This window comes from Strix uralensis, chromosome 3 (genome assembly GCF_047716275.1).
Source record: "Strix uralensis isolate ZFMK-TIS-50842 chromosome 3, bStrUra1, whole genome shotgun sequence".
Classification (NCBI taxonomy): Eukaryota; Metazoa; Chordata; class Aves; order Strigiformes; family Strigidae; genus Strix; species Strix uralensis.
Genome location: NC_133974.1, coordinates 52,696,727 through 52,713,835, shown reverse-complemented (window position 1 = coordinate 52,713,835; position 17,109 = coordinate 52,696,727). Strand labels below are relative to the sequence as shown.

General features: G+C 36.9%; 1 protein-coding gene across 3 annotated transcripts in view; it reads left to right on the top strand.

Annotated features, from left to right (window-relative positions):
* The window catches only part of CDK19 (cyclin dependent kinase 19), a 130,790-nt gene that overhangs the window by 77,004 nt on the left and 36,677 nt on the right, over positions 1-17,109 (top strand). For all 3 annotated transcript variants that reach the window (XM_074862292.1, XM_074862293.1, XM_074862294.1), the window contains 2 exons: positions 14,607-14,664; positions 16,114-16,245. In XM_074862292.1, the coding sequence (XP_074718393.1) occupies positions 14,607-14,664; positions 16,114-16,245 (190 nt within the window). The remainder of the gene's footprint in view (positions 1-14,606; positions 14,665-16,113; positions 16,246-17,109) is intronic.

Genomic DNA, 17,109 nt, shown 5'->3' with positions numbered 1-17,109 from the left:
AACTGGACAGCTACTTCATTAATTTCCAAGTGCCTTACATTGTTTCTGAGGATGACTTCATTAAAATGCTGGTAACTAAAATGTTGATATAATAATGATTATAAGTGGGGTTTTTTTCTGACTTGTACCCATGTGTTGAGCTTGTAGCACAGTTCAACCTTTTGGGTACAGTCCTCCTACAGTGCATGTCTAATTTAGTCTTTACTATGCAAGAACCACTTCAGCCTTACAAAAAATTGTGTTCAGAATTGGAGGTGTGTGTGTGAGTATCCCTCTTCATCTTATTAGTATCAGATTTCAAGTTGTCAAATGAGTTGATAGCTTTTTGATTTTTAATAGTAGGAACACTGTAGCCATTAAATCTTTATTAAAACTATTATTGTCTCTAATAAAGCTTCCCTAGACTTTCACTTAAGTTTGGAACGTGACTGTTTTCAAAATGGATGTTGCAACTATAGAGAAGAATTTCAGCTGATGGGCATAGCATAATCAAAACATGGGACAGAGTAACAGGGAGTAGGAAGTGCTCTGATGATACGTTCTGAAAGCTAGGGGGTTTCTCAAAGGCATTTTATTGCACAGTAGGCTTTTGAAAAGTCATAATCTGGCTTTGAGGAACAGGAGCTGAGCGCCTAGCCTATTTATGCAGTTTGAAAAAAAAAAAAAAAAATTCCCATAGGGAGTTTATTTGCATTTTAAGCACTTGATGTTTTGTGAGAATGTCCAAGACTTACTGGCAACATCAACAGTGAGGCAAATCATAAACCTCAAGCACTAAAAACATAGACATTTTTCTTAGTAAATTTGGGCAAATTTGCTGCACCAAGGACAATAGTGTCTTTCTTTAAAAGTGTGCTATGTGTTTGGAGTTGTTTAATTTAAAAAAATAAAAAATTAGGACATCTTGACCTGCCACACTTTAACTTGCTCATGTTTTTGGCCTGAATCACAGAACATTTCTCAGGAACTGGCGGTATCTCACAGCCACTGCATGTCTATGCAGGTTGTTTTTGATTTTTAAAAAGGGCATAATTGTTGAATGGAAAAATATTATAATTAGTTCTGAACTATTTCAGATTTTGTTTTCGGCACGTAGAGCCTTCTTCACAACTCTTCTTCTCTGTTTTCTTTCTTGATGCAAATCTTTCATTTGCTTCCAACTTCCTGCTCCTCTGCCCACGTTCCTGTATCTGTTGATCTGCCTTTTGCCACCTCTTTTAACATTACTCATATAACCTTGACTCAGCTTTGACTTTCCTGAAATACTCCTCTCTTCATCTTCACAACCTTAATTATTGCTCCTCCCTTTGGCCTTCACAACTTTGAGGTCTGCAGTGGCTGGTACAGGTAGAAGTACTGGGCTTCATACCTTGACCGACATAGGGGTAAAAGCTCACGCATTCCAGGTGGAGTGACCCTCCTTTATTTTAGGTTCATTAAAAGTACCATACTCATTCAAAAGCTTCATAGACTTATTAAAACCTAAGGGTCTCTAGATTCTGAAGTTGGTAATGGTTCCTACTACGGTGGTTCTGTCTCAGAAGAGATGTTGAGACCGGCTTTAAGGCTTTTGCTCCCAAAACAGGTTTTCTGTGTTTTCCCACTCAAAATCATATGTACCAAATCTTCTTTCCCTATGCCTTCTAGCTTTTAACTTCCATTAGTAGCTTTAGGAATGAATAGTGTGACCATGGTCGTGTATGTTTAAGCTGCTACAGTCTATAGTTCTGACATGCTTTGGTTTATATCTAAGTCTTATAAAGCATTTGAAGATTATTGGGAAAATCCTTTACAAAATAAAAAAGGGGTTTTATCCATTTTGGGTTTGGCAGGCTTTTTTTTTTTTTTTTTTTCCCTAACAGCAGATAACTTTTTGTCCTTATACTTTAAAAATAAAAAAACAACCAACCAAAGAAAAATTTTAACTTTCCAGAAATATTTGTGTTATTTATATTATTGGAAGTATATGTATTACTCACTACAGGGTTTTTGGAGGTGTCAAGCTGGTCCTATATTGTGATTAATTAACTTGCAATTATTTTGCATGTCAAGTTTGTAAATGTGTCTGAATATCTTCAACCACAGACTTCAGTCCAGGATAGGCCTCGATTGGTGATTGATTGAAAAACATTTTAGTAGTTGGTGCTGAAAACTGGCTGTCGGCATTCCAAGTCAATAACTGTTTAGCTCTTCCACATGGTATTAGATACCGTACAGCAACTTCAGTTCGATGTGTAAGAGGGCTCTTGATGCTTACTGTAGAACTGTTATAGGAGTGTTGCAAATAACTCCAGAGAAATGAACAAGTTAATAAATAAATAAATGATAACAGGTTAAATTTTTCTAAGATGACTTAATGATTTTTGGTTTTGTGCTGCGTTTGTCATTTGGAAAGAGCCTAATCTTCAGAAGTGGTTAATGATCAGACTCCTACACCTTGTCTTAAGTTGGCTACCTAAAATATTTAAGCACCACCTGTTTATATCCTGCCAAGAACTGCTTTTTGGTTTGCAATAATGAGGACAAGTAATACTAATACCTAATGTATTTGTTCATGAAAGCATCTGTTAACATAATTGTCTTTTGATGTGTTTTTATTAGGTAGTAAAATAGAAATTAAGATACTAGGAATATACCACAGAAACAAACCTTTAGAATCCGAAATGCCGTGTTGTAGCGGTACATTACACTAAATATTGTAAAATAAATATTTTTATTGTACTTACTTCCCCCCAAAAATTCTTGTACCCTTCTGAAGAAAGGAAACAAAGAAATTGCTTGCTTCTTGTGTAAATTATTCTGGCCTGGTTGCCTTCACTGCTTGTTCCAACATAATGTTTTCTTCTGTTTACATTCACAAATCAATACAGTTTTAGGGTACAAGATTAACATTTTACTAGCTACTGTGCAGGTTTTAATAAACTGGAGTGATTTCTTTCTATGAACACTTCAAGTCACTATATCAAATATACTCAGTACAAACACTCTTCTTTATCTTACCTGGATTATTTTAAATTTGAGGGCTGGAAAGCTGCTGTAAGTATTATGGAAGCTTTAATGGAATAATCATGAATTTGACAATTGTCATTGCCTCAATCTTGTGCTGACTTTGTAAACAGAGTAAGAAGTCGGGGCAGATGGATAAACTCATTATTAATCTACAGAGATTTCTACACTACTCTGCTACGGCTCAGTTATACACGTAGTCTCTAAACTGAGGAACATGTTCATCTGAGACTTGCAGGTCAGAATATAAGCATGTTTTCTTGATGGAGACAATTTTCTTGTGAGTGCAAGTGAGAATATGAACTCAAAACCCTTTAGCTGCTCTACCTGCCTGTGGGCACACTTTTACCAGTGGTATCCTGTGGTAAGTAAAAGATACCTTTATTTCTTCATGAAGAGGAGCAAGCTGCTTACTGCAAGATACCGCATGATAAGAGTGTGTCCATGGCAGTTACCCACATGTTAGCTGAGGTGCTGACAACTCACACTTCCACTTAGCCTAATTAATTTGTTCATCTAGCTGCATGAATTATTAAGGCTACTCCAGATGTGTTACTCTGCACATGAAAATGCCTGTAGAAAATACTAAGAATGTAACCATGACTGTTTAAAGCATCTATATATAAACCATTTTTTAAGTGGGACCTCACACCTCACTTATGCTGTTGAGAAGTACTAAACCTACTGCATTTGGTTATTCAAGTAAATGCATGAAGGGTCCAGGCATCTCCCCCTAGCACCAAAGTGCTGTGTGAGCTCTTTGTGACCAGGGTTTTTAGGTTCAAGAATAGGATGCCTAAGTGCTTATGAAATTTTTACCCTCAAACACTATCTCATTGCTAGTAAGAGGTTCATAGATGTAAAGGAGGGAGCAGTGTTCACAGCTCTGAAGTGGTAGTGTTGTATAATTATGAATCTTCCTTAGTTATGTCCAGTATACTTTGCCTTGGTATCTGCAGAATCTTTTATTTTGAAATTTTGGAGGTGCTGGTTTGAAATGAGTGGCTGCAAAGTATTCTGCAGAAAGATAGACTCTTCTGGATAAGGAAGTAATGTTTTTCTGAGTGAGAACTGGGAAACAAAAGCAGTTATGGGTAGGGAAAAATACTACTCATGCTCAAGACGGCAGGTTACCTAACAGTACTTAAGAGTCTTTGCTTCCAGCTTGTCTTAGGCTGTGACTGTTGATACTAAAACACAAATTACAAATGCCATTCTGCAAAGTGAAATTGTTTTATGTTTAAAAAATTTATTGAAAATCAGTATTTATCAAGCTGTGTAAATACTATGGTATCTGAGAAACTAAAATATTTTCCTTTTCCAAGACAAGAAAATGTCTTGGACTATGCATACAACAGCTAAGTAACTGGGATAAATGTTGAGACTCTTAAAAGATAATTTGTGGTCTCCATAACATTTTAATTGGCATATTAAACCTTAACTTTAAATAGTTTTTCTTTTCTTGAACCAAGTTCAGGTTTTTAAACTCTGTATTCTGAGCCAGTTTTTTCCTCATTGCTCATAATACCTTTCCCAGCCTCCACTAGCTATGCCTTTGGCTGCAGACACTTTCCTTGGTCTCTGTCCCTTGCTCTTGCCACGTCTGTTGTTTTATGGGTCAGTCTTTGCATGAAAGAACTATCTGGTTACCCTTCAAGTTCCCTCTGTCCCTGACACCAAACCCCCGAGCCCTGTCTGTGCAGTTGCTGTTTGTTCCCTACACAACGTGCACTTCTCTGCCTTCGCTCCTGTGCCCTGTTACTGTATGGGCCTCTCTGGCTCGAGCTGTCCAAAGAAAGAGCCATTTGTTCAGTACTTTACCCATTCTGCCCTTTGTGTACAAGAAGGGTTGCATAAATAATAGAATACTTGAATTGGGTTGCTGTGTAGGCAGTGTTCACTCATGTTGGGAACAGCAGTATTATAGATCTATAACTTTCAGCTATTTATAATTGTTAATGAAAATACATTCTGGATGCAAATGGTTTGTGCTTGTTCCTGCCTGGCCTGTTAGAAAATTATTTTGAATTGGTGGATAATCTGCTTAAGCACATATGACCTTTAATTTATCTATTCGTTTGGTACTATATTATTTATTGCAGTCAGAAAAGCATTGTTAATTCTTTGACTCTACCAGACTCTCAGGGGAATGGAGGTATTGGAGTTTTACTGCCAAAGATACTTTGTGAACGGCAATTAACAAAATGGTTTATGACAGTGTCAGCAGTCTCACTTTCAGTCATTTGTCCTTTGATTGCATAGAGGCTTCATCCTCCTGCCTTAATAACCCTACTTAACAGGGAGAAGTAGTCAGAATATCATGTAGAGCAAATACCAGGATTTGGCAATGGTGGAATTTAGTGCTGCAACTGAAAGAATTACCAGATACCTAATTTTCATGCTGCTGTAACAGAAACAAAGTAATGCAAATAGGCGAAGAGTTCCAACAGCAGAAACAAGTGAGAATCTCATAGTCTCATTTCCCTCTCCTCTCAAATTCTAGTCCCAAAGTTAGCATGGTCATAGGCTCTCTCATATTAGAGTTCTGTCAGACTTGCTGTCTCTTAGCTTTTGCCTTTAAAAAGGTGAAGAAAGTGGTTTGTAGTGTTTCATATGTGCAAATATCTTCTCAGTTTATTTGCCTTTGGGTAGTTATTCTGATCATGTGTGAAGAATATCTAATAAGGACTTGACGGCAGAGATGCATAGACTTGGCTTGACTGCAGTATTCTGGGGTATTTAGGATGTCTCTTGAAGCCCCAACAGAGGAAGAGTTTGTACTTCTAATGGAGTGAAATTTATTTTTCTATTTCCTCGTTGTAATATACTGAAGAGCAGAACGTTCTTCCAAATTACTTCAGAGGTGAGTCTTCTGTTCCCACACAGGATGGGCCTTGACATCTGCACTGATCAGAAATGGGGTAGCAGAAGTTGAGCAATCTGTTTTGTCATGTGGTTTCCTTGGTGTTCCCAGAGAGCCCAGGCAAGGTTTAAAGACAAAGACTTGGATGATTGCTGGGTAGTTTCATGGGGATTTTGCTGGAGTGTGTACTGTAATGTCTTGAAAATCTCAGGGACAATGTGAATTCAGTGTATTATTTAAACATTTGCTTTATGACATTTTATTTTTCATTGATAATTTATGATCATATTTTTCTCTTTGTTTCTATCTTGCCCCTTCTTTGTTCTTCTCAAGGTTGCATGTAACATTTTAAGTTCAAATATGCTATTGCAGCACTAGCACCAGCAGAATGCTTTGGATAATGTTGCATAGCAACATAAAATTTAATTTGTGTCAAATGTTTTGGCATTCTCCTAATGTGAGGCTTTTTTCATTCTTTTCTTTTTCATTTGCACGACATTGTCATTGATTGGGGTGAAACCACTGGTACACTAGTACATTGTGAAGATTGTTATAATAGAAGAAATGCCCGGCATCCTAAGTTGTTGGAGTTTTCATTTTTGTCTTGTAGTAATTTAATGCTCTGTCAGCCACAAGAAACCTGAAAGAAATGGTGTATGAAAGGAAGATTGTTTCATTTCTGAACTTTTATGTAGCCCAGAATTATAGTCTTATCTTGTGATTACTCTTATTTCGTATTCCCCTTGTGTTTGCAGTCCATTTTCCAGTGACATAACTGCAACTATATTATCCATTGATTAACCAGGGTATAGTGTTGGTGAATAGTCTTTTCCTGTTTCAACAATGATCAAACACCTTGAGTTCATAAATTATCTTTTCTAGCAATTGCCAAAGAAACCATTGTTTCAAATTGATTTTGAAGCAGAGCATTCTTACAAGGAACATGGATGTTTTGGCCATTTCAAGGGAGTGCCTGAGTAGGGCTGAGGGGAGTGAATTTAAAGAATAGTGTCAGTTGAAGTATGTGCTTAATTACCTCTCAAGAGAACATCCAACCTGTGAAAAATGAAGTAAACCAGTGAAATAAATACTTTACCTGACCACTGATTTCATTATCATAAGGTGGTTATTTATGACAGTAACTGAAGGCATAGCAACTTGAATAGAATGTACTACATAGTTTGTCTATATGTGATTTTGTTAAGGGGGGGGGGGCAGCGGCAAAAGGCCTGCCTTTCCCATGATAAAATACATTTGTAGTGAGTATGTTCCAGAGTCTGGACTTCTAGGCTGACTCTGTCATCTCAAATATGTGTTTCCAGTGTTAAATGTATAGCTGTGTAACTGTTCAGCCAAAGTTGCAATAGGAGTATAACAGGGTGATGGAGGTAGCTTTGTGTGCGTCAGCGTTAGTGCCACCGTACTTGGCAGCATGCAGCGTCTTCAGTGTGGACTTTAACTACCTAATGGGAGGTTGTAGAGAAGATGAAACCATTTTACGAGGTATGCAGAGAAAGGAGGAAGGGGTACAGACACATATTTTCCCAAAAGACATTTTGAGTAGGTGATGGGAAACAGGTTTTTGTCGTTAGAGTGGTTAGATGGTGCAGGGGGTTGCCCACCAGAACGGCTGAGGAACCTCCGCGCTTGGAGAATTGCAGCCCCCTTGGTTATGACACTCAGCAACCTGATGCCGCTTCAAAGCCAGTTCTATCTTTGAAGTTGCCACTGTTTTGAGCAAGGTGACCTCCCTGTTTTGAGCACCAGGTGACCTCTAGAGGCCCTGTCCAGCCCAAAGCATTGTATCATTTTGAATGATTTTCCAAAGAGTATCCAGAGTCATAGGCTGGTTTAAATCAGTCTGTAATGAAGCCTGTGTAGTCATATCTTTGCTGTTGTTATAGACTAGATAATATTAAGTTTATTTAAGGGACTTTTTTTTTTTACTGTGTGCAGATCTATCGTTGCACTGTAGGCATAGTTTTAGTATTTCTGCTTTTGCTTTTTGTACGTAGAGGATTTTTATAAGAATATAAACATGAAAAGATTTCTTTGATAGCCAGCTTTGGTAAACCAGTACATTTTCCCCTCTCAACACGTAATGGATACAGGCAAGGAATGTGTTTAACCAAAATCTTTATCTAAGGCATTCCAAAGAAGTATTTCAGATACCTCTGTACAATTTGGTCCTACTTCTAGCTACTTACTCTCGGTTCCAGAGCTTGAGGAAAATTTTACGCTTCTGGTTGCTATTAGAATTCCTGGTATCTGGAATTAATCATTATTTTGACCATATCAGTTCAGCAGCTGTGAAATACGTAAGTCCCTAACATAATCTGACACAGGTTTATGATGGAATATCCAGTTTCTATCTCTCAGAATTACGCAAAAGATTTTTTTTCCTCTCAGTGGTACACGCTTCCATGTCTTTATCAGTTCTGTGTATGTTTCGTTTTTAAATTATTTTTGTAAGAAACAAGAGTGGAGTTAAAAATAATTGTTACCATGTGTGTATTATTATCATATTAATAAATACATTTCTGTGCATTAAATTCAGTTTACTGCATGCTACGAATACATTTGAAAATGCTTTTGTTGTCACTGATGTTCCTCTGATGATAATCAAGTACATTTTTGAATTTAAACATAACAATCCCGTGACATTTAGCTGTAAAATTTTATGTGTCCACATTTGCTTGTATTTTCATTTTTTATTGCAAAAACTTTTGGACTTTTTTTAAAATTTAACTTATAAAAGCCTTCTGTGGTACTCTTTGCTTCCTGTGTTTCCATATATTGATGTGTCTGCCTCTTTTTTTTTTTTATTTTCTAGATTTAAACAAGTTTTTATTTCATTTGAATGGTGTGCAATTTCAAAGCATTTTGCATTCCTTGTGTTTTTACTGCCTTTTTAGATCATGTACTGTAGTAATCAGATTATTTTTGACCTTGTCCAATTTGACAATATCTGTAGAAACTTTATTGATTTGAATGAAATATAAATATATTGAGACTTTTTAATAATACTGCTTTGCAAGGTCAATAATGCTAACAGAGAAACCATAGAAGAAAGTTGTATGGATTTACAAACCTAGGCAAAAAATATAATGAAATAGGGGGGTTTTGTGAAGTTAAGGATAACAACTGAAAAAAAGTTGAAAGTGATGCTGTGTAATCAGTGGTGACTCTAATATGACTTCACAGTATGTAAAGCCTGTAAAGAGAAGCAGATGTGAAGATACTTTATATGGTAAACTTTTGTCTAGTGCTTCAGTATCAGAAAAATGTTGACCAGTTTTCTAAAAAAGGAGAGGGAAGTGATTTTAACAAATTCTCTATACTGTTTTCAATATACGGAAGTAATGTGAATGGAAGTGGTAATGATTTGGAGGTTTGCAGTGCATAATAAAAATCTTTTAAAAAAACATTTATTTTTTAAAATCCTGCATTAATTAGATGAATTGTTATCAAAAGTGTTGGTACCAGTATGCCAGTATATTGATCTGAAAACAATGTCTGGGTTTGAATAGCATTGACTTACGGCAGGAAAGTGCCAACATTCCCTTGTGGATGAGAAGAGCAAAAGCTTTGTTTGCAAATTTCTGTGAAGAATCTGCAGCGCTCTCTTAATCTTGAATGTAAAGGCTCAGTGGTCTTTTAAGCAGTGCTTGCAGAGTGGAACACTGTCATCTCATTTAGGACCTTTGGTTTTGGCTTGTGAATTGAAAGTGCGTCTATGTATCAACACTGTGCTGTTTACAACTGCTTTTTTAAATAATTGAGACTTGAAAAGACCTCATCACAAGCCAGTTTCTTTAGTTGTAGGGAGAGCTTTTATCTAAAAGACTTGCAACATCTTTTACAATAGAAGCCTCTTAATTTCAGATTATTCTTTGTCCAGTGATACATCCCAAAAGGGAAACACATTTGTTTGGAGATAAACACTAAAGAATGGTGTATGGAAATTGGTATGTCCCTGTGGACATTTTCTCACAGGAATGTAATTCTGCACTAAATCTCTTAAGAATTGTGTCACCACTGTACTTGGGGAGATAACAACAATAACCTTTAAAACTAAAGTATTGCCATCTATTGTTAGGCTGTTGTTCCTGTTTTGACCCATAATGCTCTTTCAAAACCATACGTGGTTTCTTTTCCTTCAATCTTTATTCTAACCTACTGTCTAAATATTTAAATAGGAAGCATATTGATTAACATAACATGGATGTCCGTATGAGTCCCGTTCATGATACTCATTTATGAAAACATACTTATTATTTATGAAAACATACTTATTAGCCCAACATTTTCATTTCTCTCCCACCAAGATCTGTTAATTGCTTTATTCCCACTCTCCCACTGATGTAGAAAAGTAAATGCATTATCTATGCTTGTTACTTGTAAAGAACCCATTAAATTATTGCCATCTACATCCTTTTTTGCAGATATTTCAAGTTTTTGCCACAGTCGGTTGTTGCTGTTGACCTCGCTCTTTTTGCAAATATTCCTTAGACAGTCAAATCTCAAGTGCATTTCTCAGCAGGGATTTTTCTGTTCATTTTTATAGCTGATCTTAAATGTGATACTCCTAACTCTTACTGTTTCTCTTGTTTCTATAGCAACTAGATAGGTGGAGACGGAGCAGCTTCGCTTTGCTTCCCAGCTGGTGTTTTGTGTTCTCAGCAAGGGGAGAGTTTGAGGAAAATAGAGAGGCTATTAATTGGGATGTAACTGGCTCACAAGTATAGTCCTCGTTGTGTTACCTCACCCTTTCCTAAGGAGTTAGTTAATAATTTTAAGCAGGGCTTCTCAAACTTTCTTAAATAAAATTCTGTCCTCAGAAAGAGACGTGATTTACTCTGAGCACGCGTCAGGTTTTGGTCTCTTAGCTGTTTGTGCCTTCATGTTTTCTTCCACTTAAAACCCCATTTTTGTCATCACTTGGACAACAGTAAGATTTGTTTCAAGAACTAGACTGGTACTTATAACTTGCATTTAGCCTGAACATACATGAGGTATGGGGCTTTTTAATTTCTCCGATTCCCACTTTTTAGTCTGATTTTTGCAGCTGTCCAGTAACTATTATTATAGACTATGAAGTGACTATCTCAGAGTAAAATGTTTTGATACTTAAAATCCTACATATCCAGAGATTAGACTAACGTGTTCTCCCTTCTCCAAAAAGCAGAAGTTGTTTGCATTCCCTTTAGCAGTCCTCTCACTTACCTCATGATGGAAACATTAATTACCTACTTTCCTGAGGATCTGTGATGCCAAATAATCCCTGTGAATAACCCAAAGTCTTTCCTCCATACCTGAACACCTGGAGTTCTGCTACTCTGCCTTGGTGCCACTCATTTAGCCAAGGCCCCAGGAAAGCACCCCTGCTCCGTGAGGGTTGGATTGCTCTCAGCTTGGCTTGTGTATCGTGAAGACTCTGGGGAGGTGAGGAGTTTTGCTTTACAGTGTTTAAGCCATTATTGTGTAAAACAACCACAGAACACATGACCTGTGTTTTAAGCTCCCCTGAAGCTGTTTATTGAATAAAAATTTCATGGACACAGGAGCTGGATGTCACTTGTCTCATCTCAGGAAGATTGGTCCTATCAAGTTAGTGTTACTATTTGGTTGGTTCAGTTTGCATACAGTTGAAAATGCTTTCCTAACCAGAACAGGTCTGATTAGCAAGAGGAACTCAGAAAGTTCTTATCTTTTTGGTAGCTGATAACCAAGCAGTAATTTGCTCATGTAGGAAATAAGCAAATTCAGGTGTGTTCTCCTTCTGAGCAGGTTTGAATGAAGACTTCTCAACTCACAGGAAGCTGCTGCAACACAAGCTGTTACTGAGGCAGTGGTCTGCAGATCAGTGAGATCCTGCACGCATTAGGATGCCATCCATGATGGTGGTGCCTCAGGAGAAACACTTGCTCTTTTGGAAATAAGACTAAGTTTTCAATTGTTTCACACTTTATTCCTTCTCTGTTTTCTATCCTCTCCCCATTCCCCCCGACTCTCTCCGATAGATTCACGAGAGCTAATGGATATGTAATCTGGTAAATTTATAAATCAGCATCTTCTCTGCTGGCTGCCCAAGTAGAATTCTAATCCTCAGTGGATTAAATATTAGTACAGATTTAAATTTTAAACGGAACAGCACCTTTAAACCATTCTGGCTTAAAAATACATAAATGGACAAATTCCTTGCTTCCATAGATTCTAACCTAGTGTAACCCCTGTATGTATAGGGCCATGAGGTTGCCTAGGGGTTTAGAGTGTCTTTCTGAGGCTGAGTGAGCTGGGACTGTTCAGCCTCAAGAAGAGAAGGCTCAGCAGGGATCTTACCAATGTGTATATATACCTGATAAGCAGGAGTAAAGAAAACTGAGCCAGACTCTTCTCAGTGCTATACAGTGACAGGATGAGAGACAGTGGGCATAAATTAAATGTACAAAGAAACCTGTTTTTACTGCGAGGGTGGTCAAACACTGGAAGAGGTTTCACAGAGTTTCCATCCCTGGAGATGTTTAAAACCCAGCTGGACTCAGGCCTGAGCAATCTGCTGCAGCTGACGCTGCTTTGAGTGGGGGGGTTGGACATGATGATCTCCAGAGGTCCTTTCCAACCTGAACTATTTTGTGAATATTGTGGCTTATGTCAGCAGAAAAAACAGGATTTTTTTTCTATGAATAAATTGCTGCTTGAAGAATCTTGTAACGTTACAGGTAAAATATGAACCTTACGAGATACTTTGTTTTGAGAATCCTGTTATATCTGCCTGGATTTAAATTTTGTCTTAGTACATCTCCTGGTGCTATACAGTTCATCTCTTACAATATAATTCTTCTATGAAAAAAAACCTGACCTGGAAATCAGTGCAGTAACTACATTTTTATCAGCTCTATTCATGTGGCAAATAAATGCATTTTATAGTGCCTAAAATCCAATCCTGAATGTAAAGGTCTATTGAAGTGTTTTTGATTCATACTAAACTCTCAATCAAGGTTGCTGGGCAGGATTTTAAGGAAGAATTCCGACAAGGAAACTGGAATTTTGCTGCCTCGTCTGGGACAATTTTAGCTATGTGATTTCTAACAGAAGTAAAGAGTAGTGCAAACTTGCATGCTTCCCTTGTGGCCTGGTTTCTGAATATGCAGAATGGGATTGTTCTGTTCTCCAGAATATTCAGTTCAGGGTAATACATAAATGTAAAACCAGAGTTTGAGCAGTTGCCTTGAAGTGTTGATTTCATTATCATTACATATTAGCTAAGAGCAAGCATAATCTTTATCTTTCCTAGATTTGCTGGTGAGTGTTTAGTCAAGATCAATTAAAATAGCTTTTGCATTCTTGAAGAAGGGAGTGCATATTCCCTCTTGAAGGGTTCCAGAAATATGTTGGGGAGTAAGAAGTCAGGGATGGTGTTGAGAATTATCCTGAGATTTACAAAGGAGCAGGAAAAGAGGCAGTGGTATCTGGAGCAGGGTTGGAAAGAGAGTCTGTGGCTGGAGCCAGGGAAGAAGTAATGTTTAGCACTGAGGATGAGGTGGGAAGGGAGAACAACTTCCTGGAGGGAAGGAGAAAGAATAGGTGAAGTACTGCTTCTTTTTGTTTGTTTTTCGTTTGTTTGTTTTTTCAAAAAAAGCTAAGGATTTGCAATTTTGAGCCAAATCAGTAACCCTGGTTTGAGTGTTTCATTTCAGGTAAGTAGTGGTAAGTGTTAGGAACTGAGAAATTAAGTGAGATTCTGATGTTGGCTCTGTAGGCATCTCTTCCAGATTCTTGAACAAATCCTGCTTGAGCAGACCTCTTCAGGCATTAGGGATTTTAAATATAATTAATGTTTGAAGGAACCTTCCAAAAATTCTGCTTTGAAACTTTGTTATGTATCTCTTCATTCAAATCCCTTAATGTTTTCAATCTTGTTTACTTCTTTACAGCTGTTAACACAATAGGGGAAGAGCTTCCAAGGAATGACTATTGATGTCTGAGGGAACCTAGATCCTAATTGCAGAACAATTGTTGTGATGTCATGTGCAGATTTTATATGGTATTCACAAGCAGCTGGTTACAAACAACTGCAGATTGCATAAAATGCCTATAAAGGTTTTGTTCTACTTGTAGAGCTGCTGTCTACACTGTCAAAAGCTTGTGGATGTATCTGTCTGTGTATACTCCTGTTTTAAGTGAGTTCTCATAGTGTGAAATCAACTTACTTTGTGGAAAAAAATGCTTTTGCCAATGTGATTTTTATCATCTGTATACTGAAAAGAAGCACAGCTCTAAAGATGTAGTTGCATGTGATGATAACAAAAGCAACTCTCATCTGTGCATTTTCATACCAAGATTTGGCATAATTTTCAATAAGTTATACTAGCAAAAGTAGTTCTTGGCAGATTATTGATGTGTAGCATAAATGTTAGCTTGGTATAAAATTTTCCTGTAAAAGAAAATCTCACCAATAAACATGATCATTCTGGTAAAAATGGAAATGCAAATTTAATTAAAGATTACATTTCTTATTGTGAAATGTCAGAGTACTTTAAAGTTTTTCTAACTGTGAAATTCATAACTAGGGATAAAAACTAAATGTCAGCAAAACATAAAGGTATGGTAATTTAAACCTGTAAGAGTGTTTATAGAAATGTTTTCATTATAAAATAAATATACATATTTTTATTATTCTTGAAGGTAATAATCAAAGGCTGGGTAACTAAATATTCTGCTTTTTGTTTTCCAGAAACCAGCAAACATTCTGGTAATGGGTGAAGGTCCTGAAAGAGGAAGAGTCAAAATAGGTAAACGTTTTGAGAAAATGTCATTGCACTGCTAAGGAATTACTTAAAAAATTACATCTTCAGTGTAAGATAGAAACAGATTTTCATTATCCTTTGAGTGTATGTATGCACAACATCTAGTTCAATTTTAAATCTCATTCACTGAGTTTACAAGCTTTAAGAGATTCCAAGCATTATTATGTAGATAGCACCAAGGCTATCTGGTAATATAAAAGCGTCTGTAAGAAACAAAGTAATAAGCATATAGAAGAATGGCTATGGCTAGGGTTCTTTTGACTTATACTATGATTAGTTAGTATAATATTGTTACTTATAAATTGTATTTGTTCTTTATTATTTTTGTATAAATAACATCAAGGCATGTGTTTGTAGAGGTCCAAAGTTTTACTATACACAAGGCTATTTGGCGTCAAGGTGGGAAACGCATGTAACTGTGATGGTCTTTATTCAAAATCTAATTACCTGTGCGGATCATAAGCCTTAGTCATGTGGATATAAACTTTTTTTTAAATAAAGCACGTGGCAATCATCACGAAAGAACTAATACACTAGATCTTCTTTTCATTAGCTTTTGCTATACTTGAAAACGTTCAGCTAACCATTTTTCATTCATATGCTTGTATTAGTGTGGGTAACTGCAAGAAAATTATACTTGACATTTCATAACTTTGGAAGCAGAAAGATTTAGGTGAAGTTGTGTAAAAGCTAAGTTTCAGACTTGAATTAAAATGTGTGGTTTTGAATATACACCCAAATTTTGTACTTTCCCGTCTAGCATTTCTTAATGTTACTTGCAAGGTTGTTCCTAGGGAGAATTTTTGAGTTATATAAAATGAATGTTTACATTTAAAATATACCTCTGTAGCAGTATACACTCACTGATTTCATTAATTTGCGGTTAAAAACTTTTTCCTGGTTCTGGAGTTTGTTCCTCCAAATCAAGTAGGAGGCATATTTTGAAAAATAGTGCAAAACAATCCACACTGCTGTCATCTTGGTTTTGCACTTTGGGTAAATATATAAGCAGTCACAAGGGCTCGCAGTTTTGTAAACATATATAAAAATAAAAGAGAAAATGTACGTTAGAGACCTACTACTATTGACTTCAGTTAACCAGGTTTCTATTACAGTTCTATTTAAATTAACAGACATCTGTGTTATGTAAAGTTTTGCAATACCATGATGAAAACACTTAAAAGTGAAATGTCATCCTTCATAGTCTTATAAATGAAGTAAATGGAATTTAGCCTTAGATAAATTTGGCCCAGTATTGTTATGAGTAACTTGTTGCTTTCTTAGAAACTGATTTGTAAGTTGTAATGTTTTTGAGCTTTTGTTGTAATTGCTTTTTGGCAATACTGTTAAATTCTGGTTTATATCTATTAAAATTTTAAATGTTCTTTTATTTATTTTTTTTTTCCCACCTGCACACACACCCTCCCCCCCCAGCTGATATGGGTTTTGCAAGATTGTTCAACTCACCTTTGAAGCCATTGGCAGACTTGGATCCAGTTGTGGTGACATTCTGGTACAGAGCTCCAGAGCTGTTACTTGGAGCCAGACATTACACAAAGGCCATTGGTAAGTTCTGTGTAAGAAAGAGGTTGACCTTTGTTTTGTAAAGGAGGGTAGCCTTATAGTAGATATGATGATCAACTGACAACCTAGTTTTTTTCCAGAAGTAGCAGCAGATGATGTATGATCCAGTGCATAAAATGTTAATGCATATTGAAACTGAGGACTGTGCTTTTATTTTTCAATATGAATCACAGAATCACAGAATTGTCTAGGTTGGAAAAGACCTTGAAGATCATCCAGTCCAACCATCAACCCAACATTAACGGTTCCCAACTACACCATATCCCTCAGTGCTAAGTCAACCCTACTCTTAAACACCTCCAGGGATGGGGACTCCACCAACTCCCTGGGCAGCCCATTCCAACGCCTACAACCCATTCTGTAACCCTATCACTTATTACTTGGTTAAAGAGGCTCATCCCCAGCTCTCTGCAACCTCCTTTCAGGTAGTTGTAGAGGGTGATGAGGTCTCCCCTCAGCCTCCTCTTCTTCAGACTAAACAACCCCAGTTCCCTCAGCCACTCCTTGTACGACATGTGCTCCATGAGTTAAGGTTAATGTTAGACATTTTAAATGTGTGTTTGTTTTGGTTTGTTTTTAAAATAAAAATATTCCTTGCATTGGTTTATATGATGATTTTCATACGGGCTCATGGGCCTCTGTGGTATTTCACCTGTAGTCAGTCTCCAGGTTAAAGTATATACCCTTAACCACCATACTCAGACCCTGATGATCCAGCCAGTTTTTCCTGAAGCCCAGGGCCTGTGTTCTGCTACTTGCCTTCACTATTCCACTGTTTCATGGTTGTTACAGCCAAGGCTAACACTGATTATCATATCCCCAACTAGTTCTTCCTTCTTCCTGAGG